Genomic DNA, 27,681 nt, shown 5'->3' on the forward strand with positions numbered 1-27,681 from the left:
AAACAAACAGATCAGGTTATGTAACAAACTCTGCAACTGATTGACAGCATCAACCAAGTTGTTGTTCTTGTCACTGTGTAAACACAAAGACATGGGCCCTGTTCCACGAAGCGATCTTAACCCTAAGATTACCTTAAGCGCATAGCTACCCCGGTTATGTAACAAAACACTCCAACAGATCTATGTGAAATTGATCACAATCTGCAGCAAATGACACGGGATGAAACAGACAGCAGACACACAATCTCCATAACCCTCTGCCAGGTCTTTGTGGGCAAACTAAGGAGTGTTCCATCACACAAGAATAGGAACATTATTCAGCTAGCACTAAAATCTCAACCAAACATTCAAGATAATTGCTTATTTTTATAATTAAGGATACAGTAAAATATCTCTGCTCCTTAGTAATATTTGCATAATATCAAACTTGTTATAGATGACCAGCTAATATCTAACTTCTTTTTTATAAGTCAGTAATCTTTTTGAATGAGAAACAAAAACAGCTTATAACTATTATCTAGGGTGGGAGGAACTATTATCTAGGGTGGGAGTGGGAGGAACTATTATCTAGGGTGGGAGTAGGAGGAACTATTATCTAGGGTGGGAGGAACTATTATCTAGAGTGGGAGTGGGAGGAACTATTATCTAGGGCGGGAGGACAGGAGGAACTGTTATCTATGGTGGGAGGATGGGAGGAACTATTATCTAGGGTGGGAGGAACTATTATCTAGGGTGGGAGGACAGGAGGAACTATTATCTAGGGCTATTATCTAGGGTGGGAGGATGGGAGGAACTATTATCTAGGGTGGGAGGAACTATTATCTAGGGTGGGAGGACAGGAGGAACTATTATCTAGGGCGGGAGGACGGGAGGATCTATTATCTAGGGCGGGAGGACGGGAGGAACTATTATCTAGGGCGGGAGGAACTATTATCTAGGGTGGGAGTGGGAGGAACTATTATCTAGGGTGGGAGGAACTATTATCTAGAGTGGGAGTGGGAGGAACTATTATCTAGGGCGGGAGGGCAGGAGGAACTGTTATCTAGGGTGGGAGGACAGGAGGAACTATTATCTAGGGTGGGAGGAACTATTATCTAGGGTGGGAGGACAGGGGAACTATTATCTAGGGCGGGGAACTATTATCTAGGGTGGGAGGGAGGAGGAACTATTATCTAGGGTGGGAGGACAGGAGGAACTATTATCTAGGGCGGGAGGAACTATTATCTAGGGTGGGAGGAACTATTATCTAGGGCGGGAGGACAGGAGGAACTATTATCTAGGGTGGGAGGAACTATTATCTAGGGTGGGAGGACAGGAAGAACTATTATCTAGGGCGGGAGGAACTATTATCTAGGGCGGGAGGACAGGAGGAACTATTATCTAGGGTGGGAGGAACTATTATTTAGGGTGGGAGGACAGGAGGAACTATTATCTAGGGTGGGAGGAACTATTATCTAGGGTGGGAGGAACTATTATCTAGGAAGGGAGGACGGGAGGAACTATTATCTGAGGTGGGAGGAACTATTATCTAGGGTGGGGGTAGGAGGAACTATTATCTGAGGTGGGAGGAACTATTATCTAGGGTGGGGGTAGGAGGAACTATTATCTAGGGTGGGGGTAGGAGGAACTATTATCTAGGGTGGGGGTAGGAGGAACTATTATCTAGGGTGGGAGGAACTATTATCTAGGGTGGGGGTAGGAGGAACTATTATCTAGGGTGGGGGTAGGAGGAACTATTATCTAGGGTGGGGGTAGGAGGAACTATTATCTAGGGTGGGAGGACAGGAGGAACTATTATCTAGGGTGGGAGGAACTATTATCTAGGGTGGGAAGAACTATTATCTAGGGCAGGAGGAACTATTATCTAGGGTGGGAGAAACTATTATCTAGGGCAGGAGGAACTATTATCTAGGGTGGGAGGATGGGAGGAACTATTATCTAGGGCGGAAGGAACTATTATCTAGGGTGGGAGTGGGAGGAACTATTATCTAGGGTGGGAGGACAGGAGGAACTATTATCTAGGGTGGGAGGAACTATTATCTAGGGCTGGAAGACAGGAGGAACTATTATCTAGGGTGGGAGGAACTATTATCTAGGGTGGGAGGAACAATTATCTAGGGTGGGAGGAACTATTATCTAGGGTGGGGTGCGAGGAACTATTATCTAGGGCGGGAGGAACTATTATGTAGGGCAGGAGGAACTATTATCTAGGGCAGGAGGAACTATTATCTTGGGTGGGAGGAACTATTATCTAGGGTGGGAGGGACTATTATCTAGGGCGGGAGGAACTATTATCTAGGGCGGGAGGATGGGAGGAACTATTATCTAGGGTGGGAGGAAAGGGATGCAGGTAATAAACAGATTCCAAGCTTTATAGAGTTGAGACAGGAGAGTGAATAAGTTTTAAACTGGCTATAATTATAACTAGAATATGGGTTTTCTGGGTGTGGGGTGTGACTCACCTCCATCAGGGAGAATCTGCAGCAAACAGTAATCCTCGGGGGGACCCTCGACCGAGTATTTCTCAAGAATCTTCTTTATAGTAGTGTGAGTGTGGTCGGTGTTCTTCAACTGAAATAACAAGTAGGTAACACCGTAAATAATCTGACTGATCAATACAACTCTCCCTCCGGCCTTCGCTCTCTCTCTCAGTCTCTTCCCGTCCTTCCCTCCCTCCCTCTCCCTCTCTCTCTGTCTGTCCCTCCACATAAAACTACACTGATCATTACTCTCACTCACTCACTCACTCACTCACTCACTCTCTCACTCTCTCTCTCTCTCTCTCTCTCTCTCTCTCTCTCTCTCTCTCTCTCTCTCTCTCTCTCTCTCTCTCTCTCTCTCTCTCTCTCTCTCTCTCTCTCTCTCTCTCACAACCGGCCTTGGTGGCGTCGTGGTTAGGCCATCAGACTACAGGCTGGTAGGTACTGGGTTCGGATTCCAGTCGAGGCATGGGATTTTTAATCCAGATACAGACTCCAAACCCTGAGTGAGTGCTCCGCAAGGCTCAATGGGTAGGTGTAAAACCACTTGTACCAACCAGTGATCCAAACTGGTTCAACAAAGGCCATGCTTTGTGCTATCCTGCCTGTGGGAAGTGCAAATAAAAGATCCCTTGCTGCTAATCGGAAAGAGTAGCCCATGTAGTGGCGACAGCGGGTTTCCTCTCAAAATTTGCATGGTCCTTAACCATATGTCTGATGCCATATAACCGTAAATAAAATGTGTTGAGTGCGTCGTTAAATAAAACATTTCTTTCTTTCTTTTTCTCTCTCTCCCCCCTCCCCCCACCACCTCCACTGACCATTATGCTCTTGTAGATGTGTGTGTTGGCGATGAGACTTGTCTCCAGACTGACGCGGATGACGCACGTGTCGGATGATCGGTACGGAGAGGTGCAGTCGCTGTCGGAGGAAATTACTGATGATGTGGATGACGAGTGAGACATCTACAAGACAAATTAAATAACTCAGAATAAAGTGAACAATACAAACCAATGGTCCTGCTAGGGATGTCGTCAGTGTGTCTGGAGTATTATTATTAATAATAATTCCTGTTCCGAGGCAGGTCACCGATCTTATTGGAGGTCGGACTCGGGATGGGCGTATTCAAAACCCTAATGGTATATGAGCATGTTAAACTAGTTATTTATCTATTAATATTAGTAGTTAATATTATATAAACTGGAGGTGATACTTATAAAAGAGAAATGTGAACAATACAAACCAAAGGTCCTGCTAGGGATGCCGTCAGTGTGTCGGGAATACTGGAGAGACTGTTTCTGTCGAGGCCACAGGAAAACAGTGCAAACTTGGAGGGCTCAAATCGGGCAGGGCGATGACCGAGGCTGCAGCAAAAACACACAGACATTAATAAACACAAAAACACAGACATTGATAAACACAAAAATACAAACATTGATAAACACAAAAACACAGACATTGATAAAAACAAAAACACAGACATTGATAAAAACAAAAACACAGACATTGATACACACAAAAACATACTGAGCTGTTGATTCACTTTGGGGGCATTGGTAATGATAAATTTAAATATCAAGATTTTAACTAAAAATAGAATATGCAGGACAAAATGAATTGATATCATCAAGATTAAACTATCTAATTACAGTAACACCATTTAGACTGCATAAGAAAAGTAATAACAAAGTTTCGAGCCAGATAAGGCACAGCAAGGCTTCAATCAAAGGAAGTATATATCTTCAAGTCATCCTGGTGTCTGTTTAGTTCTCAGTCTTATTGTTAGAGGTGCCTACCACAGCAAATTCAACCAACTAACATAAAAATAAGCCTTCCAGGAGCATCATATGCCATTTTCATATCATCTAAGATTATTATTTCATGACAGTATGGTAAAAATACAAAAACCACATTTAAACAATTATACTTGTACATTTTTAACACCTCCTTCTTAAGCTATTATTATAAAGGTATAATAAAGAATAGTTTCCAGCTGACAATGAAAATTCAGCACACACACACACACACACAAAAATAAAATAATAATAATAATAATCCAATCTGCTGTGAATCATATATGCAATATCTGTGAACCACTCCCATGTATTGAGCATCTGAGTTGCTGTGGTGCAGATTTCTATAGATTTACAAGACTGTTGCCATGATGGGTCTGTCCAATGTTCTCACTGACTACATTTACAACAGTAATCATATTAAAAGAGTACAAGCAAACATACAAAATATATTGTATATACATATTGTGTATGTTACAACACAGCTATATAAATTACAAAACCAATATGTTAAGACATGAAATGCATGCATGCATACATACATTGGGTTTGTTGGGGTGTTTTTTTTGTTGTGTTTTTTCTTTCACTATATGAAATAACACTGTTGCTGGTGTATTTAATTTTATACTATAAATATGTGCTTTATAAATAACCATTTATAAACATACACACACACACACACACATATAGATATTGCTAAACATTGAGATATTTAATCTGAGAACTCGTTATAGTTGCACCAAGTTAAACAGTGAGAAACTGTGACTTAATCAAGTCCGAGAGTTGAGGTTTTACAGCTGTATATTGCTGTGTCGTCCTGATTCAGTGTTTTGGCGTACATGTTATTTCAGCATTGAAAACATTTCCTGTGTCACACCTCAACAGACTGACATAGAACAATCATCATCAACTGCTGTATGGACAACATCCCATGACAGAACAAGTTAGATTTTAGAATAATCATTATATAAAACACCAATTTAACACCAGTATTTTGGTTGATATGAATGACACTAAAACCATCATTATATACAACACCAATGTAACACCAGTATTTTGGTGGATATGAACTATGATTATATAAAACACCAATCAAACACCAGTATATTTGTAGATACATGTATGTATTAAAACTGTCATTATATAAAACACCAAACACGGTAATAATAAATAATAATATATACTAGTAATGAAATGCTGTTAATTAAAGAAACAATCTACTTGACAAACTAGACAAAAATAAAAATGTTTTAAATAAAAGGAAAAATGTGTTTTGGACAAAATTTGACCATGAAACACATGAGTTCTGAAAAGCTATCTACTACAACTTCAACATTGACAACATTAATTGTTTTATACAACCAAATTACCAGACACTGTTTCCAATGATGCATGAAAACAAAGTAGTAATGTTACACACCACAAGTACTACACAACATAATAACAAGGTAGTATTAACAGCCAATTCCTGACATTTTATTTATAACCAGTTAGTATGAATCATTATAATACATACAATATGTTTTATCAACAACATCAAAACTAAATCATTACAAGAAAAAAACCCCACTAACATATGTATCATGGTAAGTAACTTAAACTAATGCAATGTTATTTTCCTCATCTATTTTATTTGCATTAATGAGAAAAAGAATATTACGAAACTATATAATAATTAACATCTACTGCACTGCAAGTTATAATTTATTATCAAACAACATACATTAACTCTCAGGAGACGCTGTGTGGCAAACATTACTGTAAATATATCAAAAGCTGTATTGATTAAATAACCAAGGGAGATAAGCAGCTAACAGAATTCAGATCATCTTGCGACGGTGATTTAGTACAGATAATAAAGTAAATGATGGATAATGATACAATTGCTGGCGAATATCAATTAAGCAAAGGATTTCTCAGGTAGCACTGCTCATTATTCTCACAAATTGTGAGGGCTGGATAAGATTTTTTTTTTTTTTGTTAGTCTGTATTGTTTTAATGTTTGTACCGATTCATTTATTCATTTTACTTCCATGCCTATATCCAATTAAGGTTTAAGCCCTCTATCCTGAGCACACACCTCAGCTATCTGGACTGTGTCCAGGCCAGTGGGTTAGATGTTAACTGTTAGTTGTTAGTGAGAGAGAAGAGGGTGTAGCGGCCTTACACCTACCCATCGAGTCATTAAAACTCACTCTGGGTGGGAGCCGGAACCGGGCTGCGAACCCTGTTGTCCAATGGCTTAACCACAATGCCACTGAGGCCGGTGTTTGTATTAAGTTGAAGTTGGTTTTGCTTAACGATACCACTAGAGCACACTAATCAATTACTCAATTGATGTCAAACATTTGTCATTTTCAATTATGTAGTCTTACAGGAAACGTGCTACACCGGCCTCGGTGGTATCGTGGTTAACCCACTGGACATAAGGCTGGTAGGTACTGTGTTCTCAGCCCGGTACCAGCCTCGGTGGTGTCGTGGTTAAGCCATCGGACATAAAGCTGGTAGGTACTGGGTTCACAGCCTGGTACCGGCCTCAGTGGTGTCGTGGTTAAGCCATCGGACATAAGGCTGGTAGGTATTGGGTTCTCAGCCCGGTACCGGCCTCGGTGGTGTAGTGGTTCAGCCATTGGACATACAGCTGGTAGGTACTGGGTTCTCAGCCTGGTACCGGCCTCGGTGGTGTAGTGGTTAAGCCATTGGACATACAGCTGGTAGGTACTGGGTTCTCAGCCTGGTACATAGGACATAGGCTGGTAGGTACTGGGTTCTCAGGCCAGCCTCGGTGGTGGTTAAGCCATGGGACATACTGGTACCGGCCTCGGTGGTGTAGTGGTCTGGGTTCTCAGCCCGGTACCAGCCTCGGTGGTGTCGTGGTTAAGCCATCGGACATAAAGCTGGTAGGTACTGGGTTCACAGCCTGGTACCGGCCTCAGTGGTGTCGTGGTTAAGCCATCGGACATAAGGCTGGTAGGTACAGAGTTCACAGCCCGGTACCGGCCTCAGTGGTGTCGTGGTTAAGCCATCGGACATAAGGCTGGTAGGTACTGGGTTCACAGTCCAGTACCAGCCTCAGTGGTGTCGTGGTTAAGTCATTGGACATAAGGCTGGTAGGTACTGGGTTCATAGCCCGGTACCAGCCTCAGTGGTGTCGTGGTTAAGTCATTGGACATAAGGCTGGTAGGTACTGGGTTCACAGCCTGGTACTGGCCTCAGTGGTGTCGTGGTTAAGCCATCGGATATAAGGCTGGTAGGTATTGGGTTCTCAGCCCGGTACCGGGTAGGTACCTCAGCCCGGTCCCATTGGACATACTGGTAGGTACTGGGTTCTCAGCCTGGTACCGGCCTCGGTGGTGTAGTGGTTAACCCACTGGACATAAGGCTGGTAGGTACTGGGTTCTCAGCCCGGTACCAGCCTCGGTAGTGTTGTGGTTAACCCACTGGACATAAGGCTGGTAGGTACTGGGTTCTCAGCCCGGTACCGGCCTACCATACAGGCTGGTAGGTACTGGGTTCGGTGGTGTAGTGGTTAAGCCATTGGACATACATAAGGCTGGTAGGTACTGGGTTCCAGCCCGGTACCGGCCTCGGTGGTGTAGTGGTTAAGCCATTGGACATACATACGGCTGGTAGGTACTGGGTTCTCAGCCCGGTACCGGCCTCGGTGGTGTAGTGGTTAAGCCATTGGACATAAGGCTGGTAGGTACTGGGTTCGCAGCCCGGTACCGGCCTCGGTGGTGTAGTGGTTAAGCTTGGACATAAGGCTGGTAGGTACTGGGTTCAGCCCGGTACCAGGTACCATTGGCCTCTGGGTGGTGTCGGTAGTGGTTTAACCCACTGGACATAAGGCTGGTAGGTACTGGGTTCGCAGCCCGGTACCGGCCTCGGTAGTGTTGTGGTTAACCCACTGGACATAAGGCTGGTAGGTACTGGGTTCGCAGCCCGGTACCGTCGGTTAACCCATGGACATAAGGCTGGTAGGTACTGGGTTCGCAGCCCGGTACCGGCCTCGGTAGTGTTGTGGTTAACCCAGGACATAAGGCTGGTAGGTACTGGGTTCGCAGCCCGGTACCGGCCTCGGTAGTGTTGTGGTTAACCCACTGGACATAAGGCTGGTAGGTACTGGGTTCTCAGCCCGGTACCGGCCTCGGTGGTGTAGTGGTTAAGCCATTGGACATAAGGCTGGTAGGTACTGGGTTCTCAGCCCGGTACCAGCCTCGGTGGTGTAGTGGTTAAGTTGGACATAAGGCTGGTAGGTACCTCAGCCCGGTACCAGCCTCGGACATAAGGCTGGTAGGTACTGGGTTCTCAGCCCGGTACCGGCCTCGGTGGTGTAGTGGTTAAGCCATTGGACATAAGGTACTGGGTTCTCAGCCCGGTACCGGCCTCGGTGGTGTACTGGTTAAGCCATTGGACATACATAAGGCCTGGTAGCCCGGTACCTCGGTGGTGTAGTGGTTAAGCCATTGGACATACATACGGCTGGTAGGTACTGGGTTCTCAGCCCGGTACCGGCCTCGGTGGTGTAGTGGTTAAGCCATTGGACATAAGGCTGGTAGGTACTGGGTTCGCAGCCCGGTACCGGCCTCGGTGGTGTAGTGGTTAAGCCATTGGACATAAGGCTGGTAGGTACTGGGTTCTCAGCCCGGTACCGGCCTCGGTGGTGTAGTGGTTAAGCCATTGGACATAAGGCTGGTAGGTACTGGGTTCGCAGCCCGGTACCGGCCTCGGTAGTGTTGTGGTTAACCCACTGGACATAAGGCTGGTAGGTACTGGGTTCGCAGCCCGGTACCGGCCTCGGTAGTGTTGTGGTTAAGCCACTGGACATAAGGCTGGTAGGTACTGGGTTCGCAGCCCGGTACCGGCCTCGGTGGTGTAGTGGTTAACCCATTGGACATAAGGCTGGTAGGTACTGGGTTCGCAGCCCGGTACCGGCCTCGGTAGTGTTGTGGTTAACCCACTGGACATAAGGCTGGTAGGTACTGGGTTCGCAGCCCGGTACCGGCCTCGGTAGTGTTGTGGTTAACCCACTGGACATAAGGCTGGTAGGTACTGGGTTCTCAGCCCGGTACCGGCCTCGGTGGTGTAGTGGTTAAGCCATTGGACATAAGGCTGGTAGGTACTGGGTTCTCAGCCCGGTACCGGCCTCGGTGGTGTAGTGGTTAAGCCATTGGACATAAGGCTGGTAGGTACTGGGTTCGCAGCCCGGTACCGGCCTCGGTGGTGTAGTGGTTAAGCCATTGGACATAAGGCTGGTAGGTACTGGGTTCGCAGCTGGGTAGGTGTAAGGTCACTACACTGACTTCTCTTTCACTAACCATCAATCCTCTGTCCTGGACAAGACAGCCGAGATAGCTGAGATGTGTGCCCAAAACAGCATGCTTGAACCTTAATTGGATATAAGCATAAAAATAAGTGTAAATGAAAGAATGAATGAACCTGCTACATTTTTTCAGTAGCAGTAAGGTATCAATTATATGTACTTGTATGTACCCACAGACAGGACAGAAGCTGCCCAGGCAAGCACTATACTGACTGCGCTATAGTCTGCCCCGTACTCAGTAAGTGGTGCTTGTACATTTAGCTCGATGCAATCATCAAAGTACTGATGTAGCTGGTACTAGCTGCTAATCAATGAACACTGATGTAGCCGGTACTATCAATGAAGGACCACTACTGTACAGTTTACTGTCTATCATCAAAGTACTGATGAAGCCGGTACTAGCTGCTAATCAATGAACACTGATGTAGCTGGTACTATCAATGAAGGACCACTACTATCAATGAATGAAGCCGGTACCAATCAATGAACCGTGTAGCTGGTACTATCAATGAAGGACCACTACCGTATAGTTTACTGTCTATCATCTAAGAAGAACTCTTTAAAAGTAAATTTTGCTTCATCAAACCCATAAATTGAAAATTAAATAAACAAACAATAAATTGTGTATTTATTTTAACTGGCAGACTACAAATACTGTAGACCATGAAATTAATGTGTCCCAAAACTAATGCCAGTGATGGTCGTCAGATCAAAATGCAACTTGAAATTAGTGAGAACAGGGTTCATACACCTTGCAAACCACAAAATTCCAGACCATTTTCCAAGACAATTTTTTTTTTTTCAAGACTCGCGTTACATCTCCCCATATTTTAGGAAAATTTGACAAAATGGACAATCTTTTCGTTATGTGCATTGCGCAAGCACCTACTTCAAATCTTTGGTAAATGTCGGCAACTGTTAGTCTCGATTTCTCAAATGTACATTAGTGCCGAGATCGGAAAACGTCATAAGATTCCGCCAGTTTCATGCAACAAAAATGTTCTACATGAGTCCTAAAGACGAATTTCCATACTTTTTCCAAACCAAGTCACAAAAAAGGTATTTTTCCATACTTTTTCCAGGTCTGGAAAATGGATTTTCAAAATTCCATACTTTTAAAGGTTTTCCAGACTCCATAAGAACCCTGTGAGAAATATGTTGGTGTACCTTTTAGTTAAATCTGAGATACAATTCAATGAATTCAATATATTTGCGTACTATCAATGGTGATTTCAAAGTGATACTACAAGAACAATTCACAAAGTTGTATGCAATTATCACTGAAGTCAAACTAAACAACAAAAACAAAGAAACTGTCAGCCAATGGTGAGTGTTCTGAAAGCAATTCACTCATACATGATGCGTATTGCATGGTGGATCAAGTGAAAAGTGTGGTGAAAGAGGGCAGCTAGCTGAATCATTGATTCAGTAGTAAGACTTCATCACAGACCCTAAATTGCCTTTTATAACCTGTGATACAAATGAGTTAGAAGTAAATGAGTTGATTTATGATGCCAACTGTGGCTCACATGTTATGCATTAATATGATCGCGTTAATTTCAGGACCTACAGTATTTTACAAATATATGTTAGTTCAGTAAAAAATAAAAAAGAGAAAAAAGAACCAAATGCCCAAAACCTTGCACTTCAATAAAATATTATTTTACTTGGCTCATCATAACTGTGATAATTTAAATTTAAAACATATGAAGAAATATGTTACCACTGACATTTGTAACTTGAGTAATATAATTATATCATGGCTTAAAAATGTCAACTGACGCATACAATTGTAATCAACATAATTAGTGTTTACTAATAAACTGTGCCATGCAATTCGCTCCATGGTCTCACCTCAGACTTTGGGCGAAAGCAAGTTCAAGTGGAGTAAGTCTAAATATAAAAGAAATATACACAAAAACAAAAATGTTTACAGAAATAACAAAAACACCCGCTCTGGCTTAAAATGTGAGAAAGTAATTTTGATTCCTACAAAAAATATTGTGTTTTCTAAGGAAGTTGTCAAAAGCAAGCATTATTCATTAGAAGAAAGTTTTTGCAACACTAAGTACTACTAAAACGCACTACTGGGTATTTTTATTATGATAATACACACAATAAAACCTCTTATTATAGCTTGTCAAACAGCTCTTCCCTTGGACTAAATTAAAGGCATATTATCCTGGATTTATGTGATCAGATTCCTTTAAATATGGATTATAGATGAAAATTACATTCATTTTGGATATCAAGCCTTGCTTGTAGTGTACTGTATTAACCACAACATTTTAATTCAAGCAGTGTGGAGGAAATTCCATGACTTAAATCTCGGCCATTTTTATTTTCGAATCTTATACCTCTTGCATGAGGCGTCTGACCATCTTGCAAGACAGTTATAAATCCATTTCCTGTTGGACGATGCTGCCTTACATAATATACTTTATAACTAGTCGGGATTGCTCCTATTAAAATGTTTATATTAATTACTACAATTAATTAATGTATATACACATACAGTTAGACACATGATGCCCATCATGAGACTCGAAGTGTAATACATCACACCTCTAGGCTCCAAATCACCTCTGCTTTTAACGGATTTATGGGACAACTATCATTGCTAAGTGGGATATGGTGGTTATGTAGAATAAAATACTTTGAAGGACAAACGAAATGTATACATTTTCAGGTAATGCTTTGTTGGGCCATTAAATAGACCACCATTTTGTGTCAATATGCCTTCAATGAACCACCTTGAACTAGATACGACTCTTTGATATGCTTGTGTGTGAAAGCTTCATTTAGGTTTAACATTATGGATACTGGATTCAATGTGCTCAGGGCTGCTAACAGTCACTACAAACAATTTGCTAATTTTCTTGCAGACTAGTAAATAATTTAATAAAATAAAATAACCATTCCATTCAATTCAATTTCACATTAAAGTGTAAAACTTTTCAAACAAAAGAAGGTTTACAAATTGACCTAAATAAAGTTGTTTTAAATGAAAGAAAACCACCACCGTCATTCCAAGTGGGTAACTGAAGAGGGTGACAATGATCCCGTCACCACGGCGACTGTCACTGAACGTTTCAACACCTAAAGCAAACGGCTCTAGTCATGCACACACCTACCTGAGAGAAACGCAACTGAAGTGTGACCAGAGGTTTGATTAAATCGCATTTCATTTTCCATCCTCATTTATCAAGTAATTAACATCAATAACAAATTATTGTTAACACTCAAGATGTAAAGAAGGAAGCATGATGTCCATATATTGTGGAAGCTCACTAACAGTTTAAAGAGAGCGCCTGTTAGGAATTGTGAATGGCTACAGGCCTGAGAATATGAGGGGAACGTTGTTCAGGTTGCATCGAGTTTATCAACTTTATCGCAGCGTCATCTTTTTACGCACTCTTGAGACCAGTTACCATGGTTTGTTTCAAGATAATGACAAGTCATTCATCTGCCCCTCCCACAACCAACACACATTGTGCTAGATCATGTATTCTCTGTATTACATTTCCAGTATGATGCAAATTTAATAAACGTAAAAAGAAGAACTTAAGTTTCACTTGTATTCTGTCAAAACTCGCAGTATTCTGACTGAATTAAGAAAAAACAGCTGAATACAAATTTAAGACAATTCTGTGCTTCTGTGAATTCCAGATTTTGGGTTAGAAGCCTAACATTAGATGGAATACCAAAATATCTAGCTTACATAATTTTTAAGAAATCCTAAAAAAATATTTTTAAATCATAATATACTTTAATTACTTGACATCCTTTTAAATGTATTCTACAAATGTATACTATCTTAGAACTGAGGTAGTTTACCTGGAATTGCTCAACAGAATGCTGAGTTATTAACACTTACCAGAACAAATTTACAATGCTGAAATAATATCTTAAATCAATTGTTGTGCTACAAAAGTGCATGATCTATTTCAACTTAACCTAAATTGAAAACACAGTATTGAAGCGTACCCGAACAGCTTCTTATTCTCAGACCTGTAGTTACAGTCTAAAGACTGACAATGATAATAGAGCTTTGATATGTTACCATGACTTGGGGTTTAAATAGTATCGGCAGAACCTACAGAAAATCAAGTACACACATTAAATGCTGTTAAAAACAAACAACAATATATTTATAGATGTACTATTTTAAGTTTAATGCATCAATGTTTATGATTTCCTAAATGCTCCAGATGCATAAGTGAGACGTTTTTTAACATGATGTTGAAGAATTGTTATCAATAGTTTACGGACATATCAATAACTGTCCACCATCACCTCATTATTATCTCAAAGCGTCACATTGTATATTGGATGAAGCTATTCAATGGTTCACATTTCCTGCCATTTTGCACACTGCAAAATGTATTGGCCTATTGACATTTTTTGGGTATCAAATAGTTGAAAATAATAAGCTGAAAAGGTGTTTTTCAGCAAGTATTTTTGCTTGACATCAGTGACAGAATGTCTCGGTCATTTTGAAGAATTAATAGCTGTTTGCGACAGCTACTTTGATAATAAATTAGAAAATTTGACGGAAAATGAATATCACGAAAATATTGGGATATGAATCATAGTTCATTTCCAAGACAAATTGGGGTCATCAAAACATAACATCTCGCCACAAATGAGCATCAATAATACCAAATAAGCCTTTTTTTTTTACATAATTTAAACAAAATCAACTGCTCTAAAATATCATATAAATGAGAAAAACTCACAACAATAATACTTATCTCTTCACATATGAACATTATTTTATGTATTTATAAACTTTTTAAGTGAAAATATATGAGTAGAAGTTATTGACTGGTACTCACTTTTTTTTTATCAAAAATTACTTTGAGTCTTACGGTTAATATATTGTTAAGTGTTACCCCTGTGATAACATACAGACAAGTCTATCTTACAACAGTACGACATTATTATGTTTTTAAAACCAATGTACCTGGCAGACTTCTTTTTGATTCTTGCTGAGCCTTCCACAGGAGGTTCTATTTCACATGACATCTCGTGGCTGCATGGAGAAAACAATATTGTATAACAAACAATCTTGCTGTTATAAACATTCATATAAAACTCATGTGGAAGTAAACAAAGTCTTACACTGACAGCAAGAAATCTTCTTTTTTTACTATGGTCGATATATACTGAAAGAAATCAAATTGGGTTTTTTATTTTACTCTTCATTGTAAATATGTATCGAATGAAAACTGTAAACAATTACTACAAAAAACTGTTATTATTCATGAACAAGAATTCCATCAATTAACCATAAACTTATTTGATTTTAATGAGTTGTGTCCATAAACATTCATCTCAATTCATACTTTAAAACAAAAATTCAAATCAAAATATAAAATTAAATTTAAATTTAAAAAAGAAAATGAAATTTTAAACAATTTAATTAAAATTTAATTAAAACATTTTCTGATATTTAAACTGGGTATTATTTATCACAAATCACCTCTCACTTTTACTGTAGACGCAAACCAAAAACAACCAGATGATGATATTTAAACTGGGTATTATTTATCACAAATCACCTTTCACTGAAGACGTGGACAGAGTCAAACCAGATTATATTTAAAGCGGGTATTATTTATCACAAATCACTTTTCACTTTCACTGTAGACACAGACTGAGTCAAACCAGATGATGATATTTAAACCGGGTATTATTTATCACAAATGACCTTTCACTTTCACTGTAGACACGGACCGAGTTAAACCAGATTATGATATTTAAACCGGGTATTATTTATCACAAATGACCTTTCACTTTCGCTGTTGACGCGGACCGAGTCAAACCAGATGATGATATTTAAACCGGGTATTATTTATCACAAATCACTTTTCACTTTCACTGTAGACACAGACCGAGTCAAACCAGATGATGACATTTCAACCGGGTATTATTTATCACAAATCACCTTTCACTTTCGCTGTTGACACGGACCGAGTCATACCAGATTATATTTAAAGCGGGTATTATTTATCACAAATGACCTTTCACTTTCGCTGTAGACGCGGACCGAGTCAAACCAGATTATGACATTTAAACCGGGTATTATTTATCACAAATGACCTTTCACTTTCACTGTAGATGCGGACCGAGTCAAACCAGATTATGACATTTAAACCGGGTATTATTTATCACAAATCACTTTTCACTTTCACTGTAGACGTGGACCGAGTCAAACCAGATGATGACATTTCAACCGGGTATTATTTATCACAAATCACCTTTCACTTTCGCTGTTGACACGGACCGAGTCATACCAGATTATATTTAAAGCGGGTATTATTTATCACAAATGACCTTTCACTTTCGCTGTAGACGCGGACCGAGTCAAACCAGATTATGACATTTAAACCGGGTATTATTTATCACAAATGACCTTTCACTTTCACTGTAGATGCGGACCGAGTCAAACCAGATTATGACATTTAAACCGGGTATTATTTATCACAAATCACTTTTCACTTTCACTGTAGACGTGGACCGAGTCAAACCAGATGATGACATTTAAACCGGGTATTATTTATCACAAATCACCTTTCACTTTCGCTGTTGACACGGACCGAGTCAAACCAGATTATATTTAAAGCGGGTATTATTTATCACAAATGACCTTTCACTTTCGCTGTAGACGCAGACTGAGTCAAACCAGATTATGACATTTAAACCGGGTATTATTTATCACAAATGACCTTTCACTTTCACTGTAGATGCGGACCGAGTCAAACCAGATTATGACATTTAAACCGGGTATTATTTATCACAAATCACTTTTCACTTTCACTGTAGACGTGGACCGAGTCAAACCAGATGATGACATTTAAACCGGGTATTATTTATCACAAATCACCTTTCACTTTCGCTGTTGACACGGACCGAGTCAAACCAGATTATATTTAAAGCGGGTATTATTTATCACAAATGACCTTTCATTTTCGCTGTAGACGCAGACCGAGTCAAACCAGATTATGACATTTAAACCGGGTATTATTTATCACAAATGACCTTTCACTTTCACTGTAGACACAGACAGTCAAACCAGATGATGACATTTAAACCGGGTATTATTTATCACAAATCACCTTTCACTTTCACTGTAGACGCGGACCGAGTCAAACCAGATGATGACATTTAAACCGGGTATTATTTATCACAAATCACTTTTCACTTTCACTGTAGACGTGGACCGAGTCAAACCAGATGATGACATTTAAACCGGGTATTATTTATCACAAATCACCTTTCACTTTCACTGTAGACGCGGACCGAGTCAAACCAGATGATGACATTTAAACCGGGTATTATTTATCACAAATCACTTTTCACTTTCACTGTAGACGTGGACCGAGTCAAACCAGATTATGATATTTAAACCGGGTATTATTTATCACAAATCACCTTTCACTTTCGCTGTTGACACGGACCGAGTCAAACCAGATTATATTTAAAGCGGGTATTATTTATCACAAATGACCTTTCACTTTCACTGTAGACGCGGAACGAGTCAAACCAGATTATGACATTTAAACCGGGTATTATTTATCACAAATGACCTTTCACTTTCACTATAGACATGGACCGAGTCAAACCAGATGACGACATTTAAACCGGGTATTATTTATCACAAATCACCTTTCACTTTCACTGTAGATGCGGACCGAGTCAAACCAGATTATGATATTTAAACCGGGTATTATTTATCACAAATCACCTTTCACTGAAGACGTGGACACGGACCGAGTCAAACCAGATTATATTTAAAGCGGGTATTATTTATCACAAATGACATTTCACTTTCACTGTAGACACAGACCGAGTCAAACCAGATGATGACATTTAAAACGGGTATTATTTATCACAAATCACCTTTCACTTTCACTGTAGACGCGGACCGAGTCAAACCAGATGATGACATTTAAACCGGGTATTATTTATCACAAATCACCTTTCACTTTCACTGTAGACGCGGACCGAGTCAAACCAGATTATGATATTTAAACCGGGTATTATTTATCACAAATGACCTTTCACTTTCGCTGTTGACGCGGACCGAGTCAAACCAGATGATGATATTTAAACCGGGTATTATTTATCACAAATCACTTTTCACTTTCGCTGGAGACAAGGACAGAGTCAAACCAGATGATGACATTTAAAACGGGTATTATTTATCACAAATCACCTTTCACTTTCACTGTAGACGCGGACCGAGTCAAACCAGATGATGACATTTAAACCGGGTATTATTTATCACAAATCACCTTTCACTTTCACTGTAGACACGGACCGATTCAAACCAGATGATGACATTTAAACCGGGTATTATTTATCACATATCACCTTTCACTTTCACTGTAGACGCGGACCGAGTCAAACCAGATCCAGAAAGCTTCGTCTGTCTTGATGTTGTAGATCTGCGCGGCCGACTGCAGCAGCTTGAGCTGGGCGAGCACCTCGAACTCCTTGCGGTGTTTCTCGAAGTTGATCAGTCCGTCCTCCGTCATGTCGGGGTGAGCCGTGTCGATCATATTCAGGTCTGTGAGGAACGTGCCCAGGTACGGGACGGTGCCCTGCACTATTCCCTGTAACAACACATAGTTTAGCAGTATAATACAACAGTAGGAACGTGCCCAGGTACGGGACGGTGCCCTGCACTATTCCCTGTAACAACACACAGTTTAGCAGTATAATACAACACTAGGAACGTGCCCAGGTACGGGACGGTGCCCTGCACTATTCCCTGTAACAACACACAGTTTAGCAGTATAATACAACAGTAGGAACGTGCCCAGGTACGGGACGGTGCCCTGCACTATTCCCTGTAACAACACACAGTTTAGCAGTATAATACAACACTAGGAACGTGCCCAGGTACGGGACGGTGCCCTGCACTATTCCCTGTAACAACACACAGTTTAGCAGTATAATACAACAGTAGGAACGTGCCCACGTACGGGACGGTGCCCTGCACTATTCCCTGTAACAACACACAGTTTAGCAGTATAATACAACAGTAGGAACGTGCCCAGGTACGGGACGGTGCCCTGCACTATTCCCTGTAACAATCCAAAGCTTTTGACTCTTTTAATCTTCAGCCAGCAAGAGCAATGCATGAACAAATAAACTATAGTCCATCCCAAGATTGTGAACACTGTCTTTTGTAAATAATTTCAGTTTGATTTGACATAAGAAGAAAAGTAAAAGTGTTTTGGAAATAATAAAAAATACTACTTTCGTGTGCAATTTAGAAAACAATCAGCTCAGACATAAATACGTTGTAGCACGTACCACAACGTTGCCTGATGAGAAGGACTGTAGGTTCACTCACGTTTTCAATCCATGATTGTCGTTTCAGCATGTTCCTCCTCTTCAGAGTCTTGTGATGGCTGTCAAGGTCGGGAAACTTCGCTGTCGCTTCCTGGTACGGAAACAAGACACAGTATAGAAGTGTGATGTTTACATCACTAATATCGGCTTCAAATATAAATATAAATATCCCTGTCAATATTTTCACTTGATACTTTGGTAATATTACAAGATGGTTTGTCAGCTGCATCATTAAGACAGAGGGTGAGACGTAGCCAAGTGGTAAAGCACTTGCTCGGGGGGCCCATCAGGTTATTTCGTGTTCCAGCCAGTTCAACACGAATGGTATATCAAAGGCCATGGTATGTGCTATCCTGTCTGTGGGATGGTGCATATAAAAGATCCCTTCCTACTAATGGAAAAAAATGTAGTGGGTTTCCTAAGACTTTTTGTCAATATAACCAAATGTTTGACATCGGATGTTCTATAGCTGATGATTAATAAAGCAATGTGCTCTAGTGGTGTCGTTAAACAAAACATACATACATTAAGACAGTTTGACAATTCTGTGAATCATACAAAATGCAATAAAAATATAATACTGTTATTCAGATAGTTGATATATTGACTACACCTGTAATGTAACATCTGGCCTCAATATATCAGTTTTCTCAGAAACTGCCAAGCAACACAGATTTAATGAGAGTGACTGCGCAGCTTGCATAAATATATAGATCTATAAACACTTACCTTCATCAGAAGCTCTCTGGAGTTGATCTGGTTGTTTTCACCTGAGAATATTTCGGACAGTTCTTCAAACAGTATCATAGCCTCTCTGAAGTCACAACAAAATAATAATAATAATGTGTGTAATAGTTTGTTTTTTTGTTGTTATTTTTTTGGTGTAATGTTTTAATTCTAATCTTCATTACATGTAAATCATACTTTTTTGTACTTTACTTAAATAATTTGTACAAAAAAAGAATTTATTTCCATTACTTTTGCAATATTTTTCAGTAAAAACATTTTTTTTTAATTTATGCAGTTTTCCTAAAAACAATTTACCTAGATTTCAGTGTTTTAAACTGTAAATTATTCAGTCTTACAGATGCTAAATTAACTTTAATAAGGTCTCAAACAGAATTTAAGTGTTCCTACAATGTCTTTTAAAAATATGTTTAAAGTTTGCTATAACATAAACAATTAAAGGGTGTATCACACTGTCAAATTATTGTTCTATTAACACAACCCCTGCAACTAAGAAATTGACCACCGCAAGAAACATGGTGTGAAAAATACAGATATATATAGTACATAGCAAAGAAAGTGCAGAGGAGAATTAAAAACTCCATGGCATAGCCCACTGCCTTGAGCAATTGCAGGGGCCGTTAATAGCCGTCAAATTAATGACTTGATCGTGACATACAATGGTAAAGTCACATGCGAACAGTAAAATTGCCTCTTACTTGGGTAGCGCATGCCACATCCTCCTGAGCCGGTAGACTGGGTGTGATTGTAGCCCTGAGATAATCGCTTTCAGAGACGAAAAGTTCTTTAGCTCTCTGAGTTCCTAAACAACAGATACACACCAAGTTTTGTCAGTTCCTAAACAACAGACACCAGTGTTCGAGATTAACAGTATCCCGATATCCCGGGGATACCAGAATTTAATTTTGGATACCAGACTTCAAGAACCCAGTATCCCACTGAGATACAATATAATACTAAATTCTCAGGTGGGATACCAGATTTTGAAATATTAGTATGGGCACTGGGATACTGGGCAAAATTTTTAATCTCGAACACTGGACACACACCAAGTTTTGTCAGTAAACATTCACTTAGTCCTGTAATGGCTTCCAATATTTCTGGCTTGTGTCATTCATATTAAGCTCAAGTACTGTTAACATAGACAGAGATTTAGCCAAACAAAACAAAGGCAGGCTTTAAGATGTTGTCCAACAAATACAAACTGAAATAGAATTTGTGAATATTAGTCCTTATAAATTTGCCAAACATCTTGAGAACTCGCATGTTCTGTTAGCTAATACTTGGTTGTACTATATATAAAATTTTCACAAGTGCACTAAAAATTGTTATTACCACCCCCACCCCCCTCCCAACACTTTCCTTCCAAACTGTTCATTCCCAGTCTGGAGCTCCACGCGGTAAGACGTGTTTGTTTCACTTGTGCACACTGCACGTGTTTTCGTGTGTTCAACTTGGGGGTCCTTCATTTCGTTGTTTTTGTCAGCGAAATGAAGTTTTCTACTGGGATGTATGCGGTCAGTGGAACTGATTGAACGCTGGAACGCTTCTCGTTTCGACAGCCTGCAACACCAGGTTGGATTCTTTTTTAGTGGGATTCCTTGCCTCCACGTCATTTCTCCGTCTGACTGTCGACTTGTTTTTTTCGTGACTCGTATGACGGCCATTCTGCAGAACGCCACGGTTGTTCGCGTTTAGTCTCTACATGTCCGAGCCTGTCCTAGCAGCACTGGAAGATTGACCGCCCCACTCTAAGAAGAAATAGGAAGCGGGGTCGGCCCCTACTGTTCTTTTTCTAGACTTTACCTTGCCTTATAGTGATACCATCTCGTATCCTCTGGAGTCGGGCCCGTCCGCACCACTATACCAACCCATGACGAATGGATTGTACCCTAGTCAGATACTCTCTCTCGTTCAGACAGATCCGGCTTCTCAAGATCTGTATTTCAGCATAGCACTACACCTTCAATGTCTATCGACTGTCAATCTAGGGGTTTTCTTGACGGGATGGAACCCATCTCGTCCCTTTAAGCTGTGCACCCAAACGGCCTTAACGAGGCCACTCGCGTGGACATATCGATCAGACTTTAAACTTTTAGATCTGCGTTCAAATTTTTATGTCGAAATTACTTTTTTTTTTTTTTTTTTAAATATTATTAAATAGTCTGATCCTCTCTTCTTTCTCTTATTTAATTTTGGACTGTCCTTCTAAAATGCTCCAAATTATATAAATATTCGGCCGAGCAGTCAATTTTTTTATTTTTTTTTATTTATTCTATTAACTTTTTTACTAATTGCTATTTTCAAAATTCTGCCCATTTTCAACCCCCCCCCCCCTCCCCCCATCCCGAGTGAGGCCACCGATCTTAACGGAGGTCGGACTCGGGATGGGCGGGTTTGAAAGCCTAGTTGTATATGGGCACGTTAAACTAGTTATCATCATCATCATCCAAACTGTTACTTTTGTAAGGGCTACATTTGTTAACATAAACCTTGCTTTAGTGTTGCCCTACTAACTTGTTATTTGTATTGCTTCTGAAATATTCTCATCAATATCTATAAAGCATTCTTCGTATTGTTAGACTTACTTGAGCAATGAGAATCCACTTCTGCAACAACTTGGCTCGTTGTGAAGCCTTCGACTTTGCCGTTTTGAGCACGATGGCGATGACACGCAGTGACACTCTGTTGAACTGCTGGATCGTGGCCAGCACACTGGCGCCCTCCTTACTGTCGGACCTGCCTCGCCGTGACCACACCGCGCCAATACAGTGGTGCGGAACAACCTTGCGGAACAGTTCCTGAAATAAATACAACAATTAAATGTATCGCCAGCCATAAACTTATTCCATGTTACTGACTGTTGCTTACATAGATGTCCATTTCAATGCATGTAGAAAATAAATTCAGTTTAAAATGTTAATTTAAATATTTTAAAAACATTTCTCTCACCTGCATTGTGATAAACATCCATATGTAAATATACATAGTTTCCATTATCATGAACTTTTATAATTTGTAAGAAATGGAGCTAAACACAAAACATTACCATTAAGCCAAATGCAAACACTGCTGCTGCTGCCATCGTCAAAACTGTAATAGTTATCTCACCTGTTCACTTCATAAAGGGAGACAATAAACAGGATGCTAAAAACAGTTCTTAATTGAATATAAACATTACGTCATTGTGAATAATTTCTCCACTCGATTTTTGTTTCCATTCATTCTTTTTAAAAAATTCATTTGTCAATCATTATGGTTGCAAAACTAATGCACTACTGTTTTGCAGATAAAACTGATAATTGAATGAACTTGTGGTCTGCTATAAAAGATATAACTGATAATTGAATGAACTCGTGGTCCGCTATAAAAGATATAACTGATAATTGAATGAACTCGTGGTCTACAATAAAGGATATAACTGATTATTGAATGAACTCGTGGTCTGCAATAAAAGATATAACTGATCAATGAATGAACTCGTGGTCTGCAATAAAAGATGTAACTGATCAATGAATGAACTCGTTGTCTACAATATAAGATATAACTGCAGGCCTTCTAGAATACGGTGGCCCGATGCCCGAGGCCAGGGTTTTTTGGATTCGGGCCAGTAAAAGTTACTTTGTGTAATCCCGATGGCAAGTGGTCAAAAAAAAACAAAAAACAAAAAACAAATCTACAACGCTACCTCCTACGATCATACAAAAACAAAAGAAACATCTACAAGTCACTTCTTTCGATTTGCTATCACAACAAATAGTTGGCTACCAGTAATCTCTGACCCATCCATGACATCAATATACCTACTGATATAACTTTATTAAAGTTATAAAGTGTAAACATTGGAAAAACAAAAGTTCGGTCTCACTACACAGATCTCATCTGCCATTGAAACCCATGTTAAATTGCCCAACTTCAAACGAAGATTGCCAATAGAACGGGTTCTCATTGGCACTAACAACATACACCATTGCGAACATACATTATATAAGCATTTATTTTCACTCCAAACTTGAGAACATGTCCGTCTCAGTTTTTTGCTATATGACCGCATCTGGCTGTAGTAGCGGTCCGAACAGGTGGTTCATTAACCGATTCACTCCGGCTGTCACTTGCACTGTATACCCATGTCCCAAAAGGTTGATGCACAATATTACAAAATAACATGGGCAAAATACGGTCAGAAGGCTTACCATTAAACATACATATTGTTTTAATACTTCACCATTTCCTAGAAGTGAATATGTGAACCATAACATGTGTCACAATTAGGAACTATAGTGGACCGTGATCAATGAACTCTCACGCGGAAGTGATCTGTGTAGTGAGACCTTAAATTCATTGTTTTGCCGCCATTTTGTTTTTTACACTGGAATTCAAAGATTTGTTACTCTAATACTAATAATATGCAAAACGGTAACCAGTCTTTTATTAGTTTTAAAGGTTGCATGTCACTATTTACAAATACTTTAAATGTGTAAATTATTAATTTAATTTATAAAATATGACATAAATTGCCATTTTTTTTTTTTAAAGCTTAGGAACACAGTAACATGAAATAGATAAATTTAACAAAGTACCAAAGTAACAAAATTACTAATATGGCGTGTGTGTTGGATGGAGGAGTGGGGGGTAAGCCTTAAACTGCAATACATGTACACTTTATGCTAATAAAGGTTCTTAATTGTTTCTTTTCTCTTTTTGTTTTTTGAGGGGGGGGGGGGGGGGGGGGGGGAGGGGCGAGTTCCCATTCATAAGTAAATAAATAATGCTGTTAATTGTTGTAATATATCGGTAACATGGATTATTTTTTATAACTTAGGTGGTTTTAGTGGAAACAATTATTTTAAAATTATGTACGGTAACTGTATTCTAAACTGATGAAAATTATTTGCATATTTTTCTAAACAAACCATAAAGCATGCCCAATGAGCCTATCTGTTGTGTAAATTGACAAATTGATTAAACATGATCTCAGTATGAAAAATGGACATTAAAAAGTTAATTATTTTAATTTATTGGGTTTTTTTTGTTTTATCAACTGTTAAAATTGGGCAAGTGAATTTTTCACCATGGCCAGTGAATTTTCAAATCCACTGGCCCTACGGCAAGTGAATTTTAAAAATATTCTAGAAACTCTGAACTGATATTAAATGAACTCGTGGTCCGCTAAAAAGATATAACTGATATTGAATGAACTCGTGGTTCGCTATAAAAGATATAACTGATATTGAATGAACTCGTGGTCCGCTATAAAAGATATAACTGATATTGAATGAACTCATGGTCCGCTATAAAAGATATAACTGATATTGAATGAACTCGTGGTTCGCTATAAAAGATATAACTGATATTGAATGAACTCGTGGTCCGCTAAAAACATATAACTGATATTGAATGAACTCGTGGTCTGCTATAAAAGATATAACTGATATTGAATTGAACTCGTGGTTCGCTATAAAAGATATAACTGATATTGAATGAACTCGTGGTCCGCTATAAAAGATATAACTGATATTGAATGAACTCGTGGTCCGCTATAAAAGATATAACTGATATTGAATGAACTCGTGGTTCGCTATAAAAGATATAACTGATATTGAATGAACTCGTGGTCCGCTAAAAACATATAACTGATATTGAATGAACTCGTGGTCCACTATAAAAGATATAACTGATATTGAATTGAACTCGTGGTTCGCTATAAAAGATATAACTGATATTGAATGAACTCGTGGTCCGCTATAAAAGATATAACTGATATTGAATTGAACTCGTGGTTCGCTATAAAAGATATAACTGATATTGAATGAACTCGTGGTCCGCTATAAATGATATAACTGATTATTGAATTGAACTCGTGGTTCGCTATAAAAGATATAACTGATCAATGAATGAACTCGTGGTCCGCTATAAAAGATATAACTGATTATTGAATTGAACTCGTGGTCTGCAATAAAAGATATAACTGATCAATGAATGAACTCGTGGTCCGCTACAAAAGATATAACTGATTATTGAATTGAACTCGTGGTTCGCTATAAAAGATATAACTGATCAATGAATGAACTCGTGGTCCACTATAAAAGATATAACTGATAATTGAATGAACTCGTGGTCCACTATAAAAGATATGACTGATATTGAATGAACTTGTGGTCCGCTATAAAAGCATCTTCATAAATTAAGACTAATATTCGTTCCTTGTATTCAGCCTTGATACATGTAGTCAAGATTACTGATATCCACTACTAGCACCCTCTATTGGAAGAAAATTTGTAACACCGATTATGTCCCTTACATGATGACATCGTTGATGAATCACAGCATCGGAATCTTGAAAGCAATATCAGTGTTCACCCGCCAACATGGAGTTTACATAACAAGGGAATCTATAAGGAGCGTTGCGATTCGTTGCAATCAGATCTCATCGCATCCAATGAAATTTAAGCATTTTGTGGCACGATTTCTTGACGACATGTATCAAGGCTGAATACGAGGAACGAATATTAGCCTTGATTTATGAAGATGCTATAAAAGATATAACTGATATTGAATGAACTCGTGGTCCGCTATAAAAGATATAACTAATAACTGAATGAACTCGTGGTCCGCTATAAAAGATATAACTGATCACTGAATGAACTTGTGGTCCGCTATACTTACAGCATCTCTACATGTGAGCTGCTCTGCGAAGTGCTTGTTACTGATCTCCTGGAATACCAGCGGTTTGTGGTATGCTGTCTCAATCATATGATCAACCTCATCGCATATGGAAAATCGGAACTCTATCTCACCTGAAAAGACCAAATGTATTTTTAAATTCCTGAAACAATAACACAGTCAAAGATATTTTAATATGATTTACCCCTAATGCGAGTCAAGATCAAACTATAATCCTTGCCAGCAATGAACATCCGTTTTCTACCATGGTATGTACTACAACTTTATGTATTTCTCAACCAATTGTTTTTTAAATTATACACAAAAATAGTGTAGGTTTCTTGTTATTTTCAAAACACTTTTACTTTTCTTCTTAAGTCAAGTCAAACTGAAATTATTTACAAATTTACAATGTTTGTTTATCTGGGAAGGACTACAGATCCATTTATCAGTTAACAGAACATTCATTCTTCAGCAAGTCATGGTAAACAAAGTATTCCAAAGCCAAAACAGGAGTGCAAAAAGTGCCTGTCAATGACCTTAGACAATATACTGACCATCACGACCTGCATGATCTTTCTTGAACCTCTCGATGCGGTGACGAGCGCGCTCGGCCAGATCACTGTCTGGGAGATGACACTGGACAAACGTCTCGAGGAGATGCAGACACGGGTAGTCGGGATCTTCGTGGAAATCTTCCGGGTACGTGTCGAGCCACACCGATATCACAGACCTCAGAGTTCTGAATATAAACATAAACACATGTGATAACAACCATAAACACATGTGATAACAACCATTATAAACACAGGTATCAATATAATAATGTATTATGTGTCGAGCCACACCGATATCACAGACCTCAGAGTTCTGAATACATAAACATGTGATAACAACCATAAACACATATAACAACCATAAACACATGTGATAACAACCATAAACACAGCGATAACAAACATTATAAACACAGGCGATAACAACCATTATAAACACAGGCGATAACAAGCAAACACAGGTATCAATATAATAAATATATTGTCTCAAGCAGGCCTTTATGTTAACTTTTCCATCTAGGAGCCAGATGGCACCAACTTCTATTTTTCATATAGATAGTATGAAAAGTTTCAGTCACCAAATGAAAACAATGGTCGCATATGTGACAAAATTGGTTGCAATGTAGAGGGCTGCTCAAGCTATACCTGTATCTCAGCATTCTAAACACAAATACGTGTACATACTTAGACGCTGGTGTTGTCAACAATTACACTTCAAAATAATGTTAAGAAGAAATAAATCATTAACAGGG

At 39.3% G+C, this 27,681-nt stretch overlaps 1 protein-coding gene across 4 annotated transcripts in view; it reads right to left on the reverse strand.

The window, feature by feature from the left end:
- LOC121384552 (ral guanine nucleotide dissociation stimulator-like) overlaps positions 1 to 27,681 on the reverse strand; it is a 39,070-nt gene that overhangs the window by 4,871 nt on the left and 6,518 nt on the right. Inside the window, exons 5-16 of one of the 4 annotated variants that reach the window (XM_041514991.1) lie at positions 26,930 to 27,114; positions 26,376 to 26,506; positions 22,298 to 22,510; positions 20,408 to 20,511; positions 19,692 to 19,776; positions 18,964 to 19,053; positions 17,976 to 18,217; positions 14,563 to 14,631; positions 11,451 to 11,489; positions 3,724 to 3,844; positions 3,302 to 3,445; positions 2,463 to 2,571 (exon numbers count right to left, since the gene is read on the reverse strand). In XM_041514991.1, the coding sequence (XP_041370925.1) occupies positions 2,463 to 2,571; positions 3,302 to 3,445; positions 3,724 to 3,844; positions 11,451 to 11,489; positions 14,563 to 14,631; positions 17,976 to 18,217; positions 18,964 to 19,053; positions 19,692 to 19,776; positions 20,408 to 20,511; positions 22,298 to 22,510; positions 26,376 to 26,506; positions 26,930 to 27,114 (1,532 nt within the window). Of the gene's footprint in view, positions 1 to 2,462; positions 2,572 to 3,301; positions 3,446 to 3,723; positions 3,845 to 11,450; positions 11,490 to 12,730; positions 12,746 to 13,659; positions 13,693 to 14,562; positions 14,632 to 17,975; positions 18,218 to 18,963; positions 19,054 to 19,691; positions 19,777 to 20,407; positions 20,512 to 22,297; positions 22,511 to 26,375; positions 26,507 to 26,929; positions 27,115 to 27,681 lie in introns of all 4 variants that reach the window. The other 3 variants (XM_041514993.1, XM_041514992.1, XM_041514994.1) reach the window with 3 other exon arrangements.

This window comes from Gigantopelta aegis, chromosome 10, assembly GCF_016097555.1.
Source record: "Gigantopelta aegis isolate Gae_Host chromosome 10, Gae_host_genome, whole genome shotgun sequence".
In the NCBI taxonomy this organism is placed as follows: Eukaryota; Metazoa; Mollusca; class Gastropoda; order Neomphalida; family Peltospiridae; genus Gigantopelta; species Gigantopelta aegis.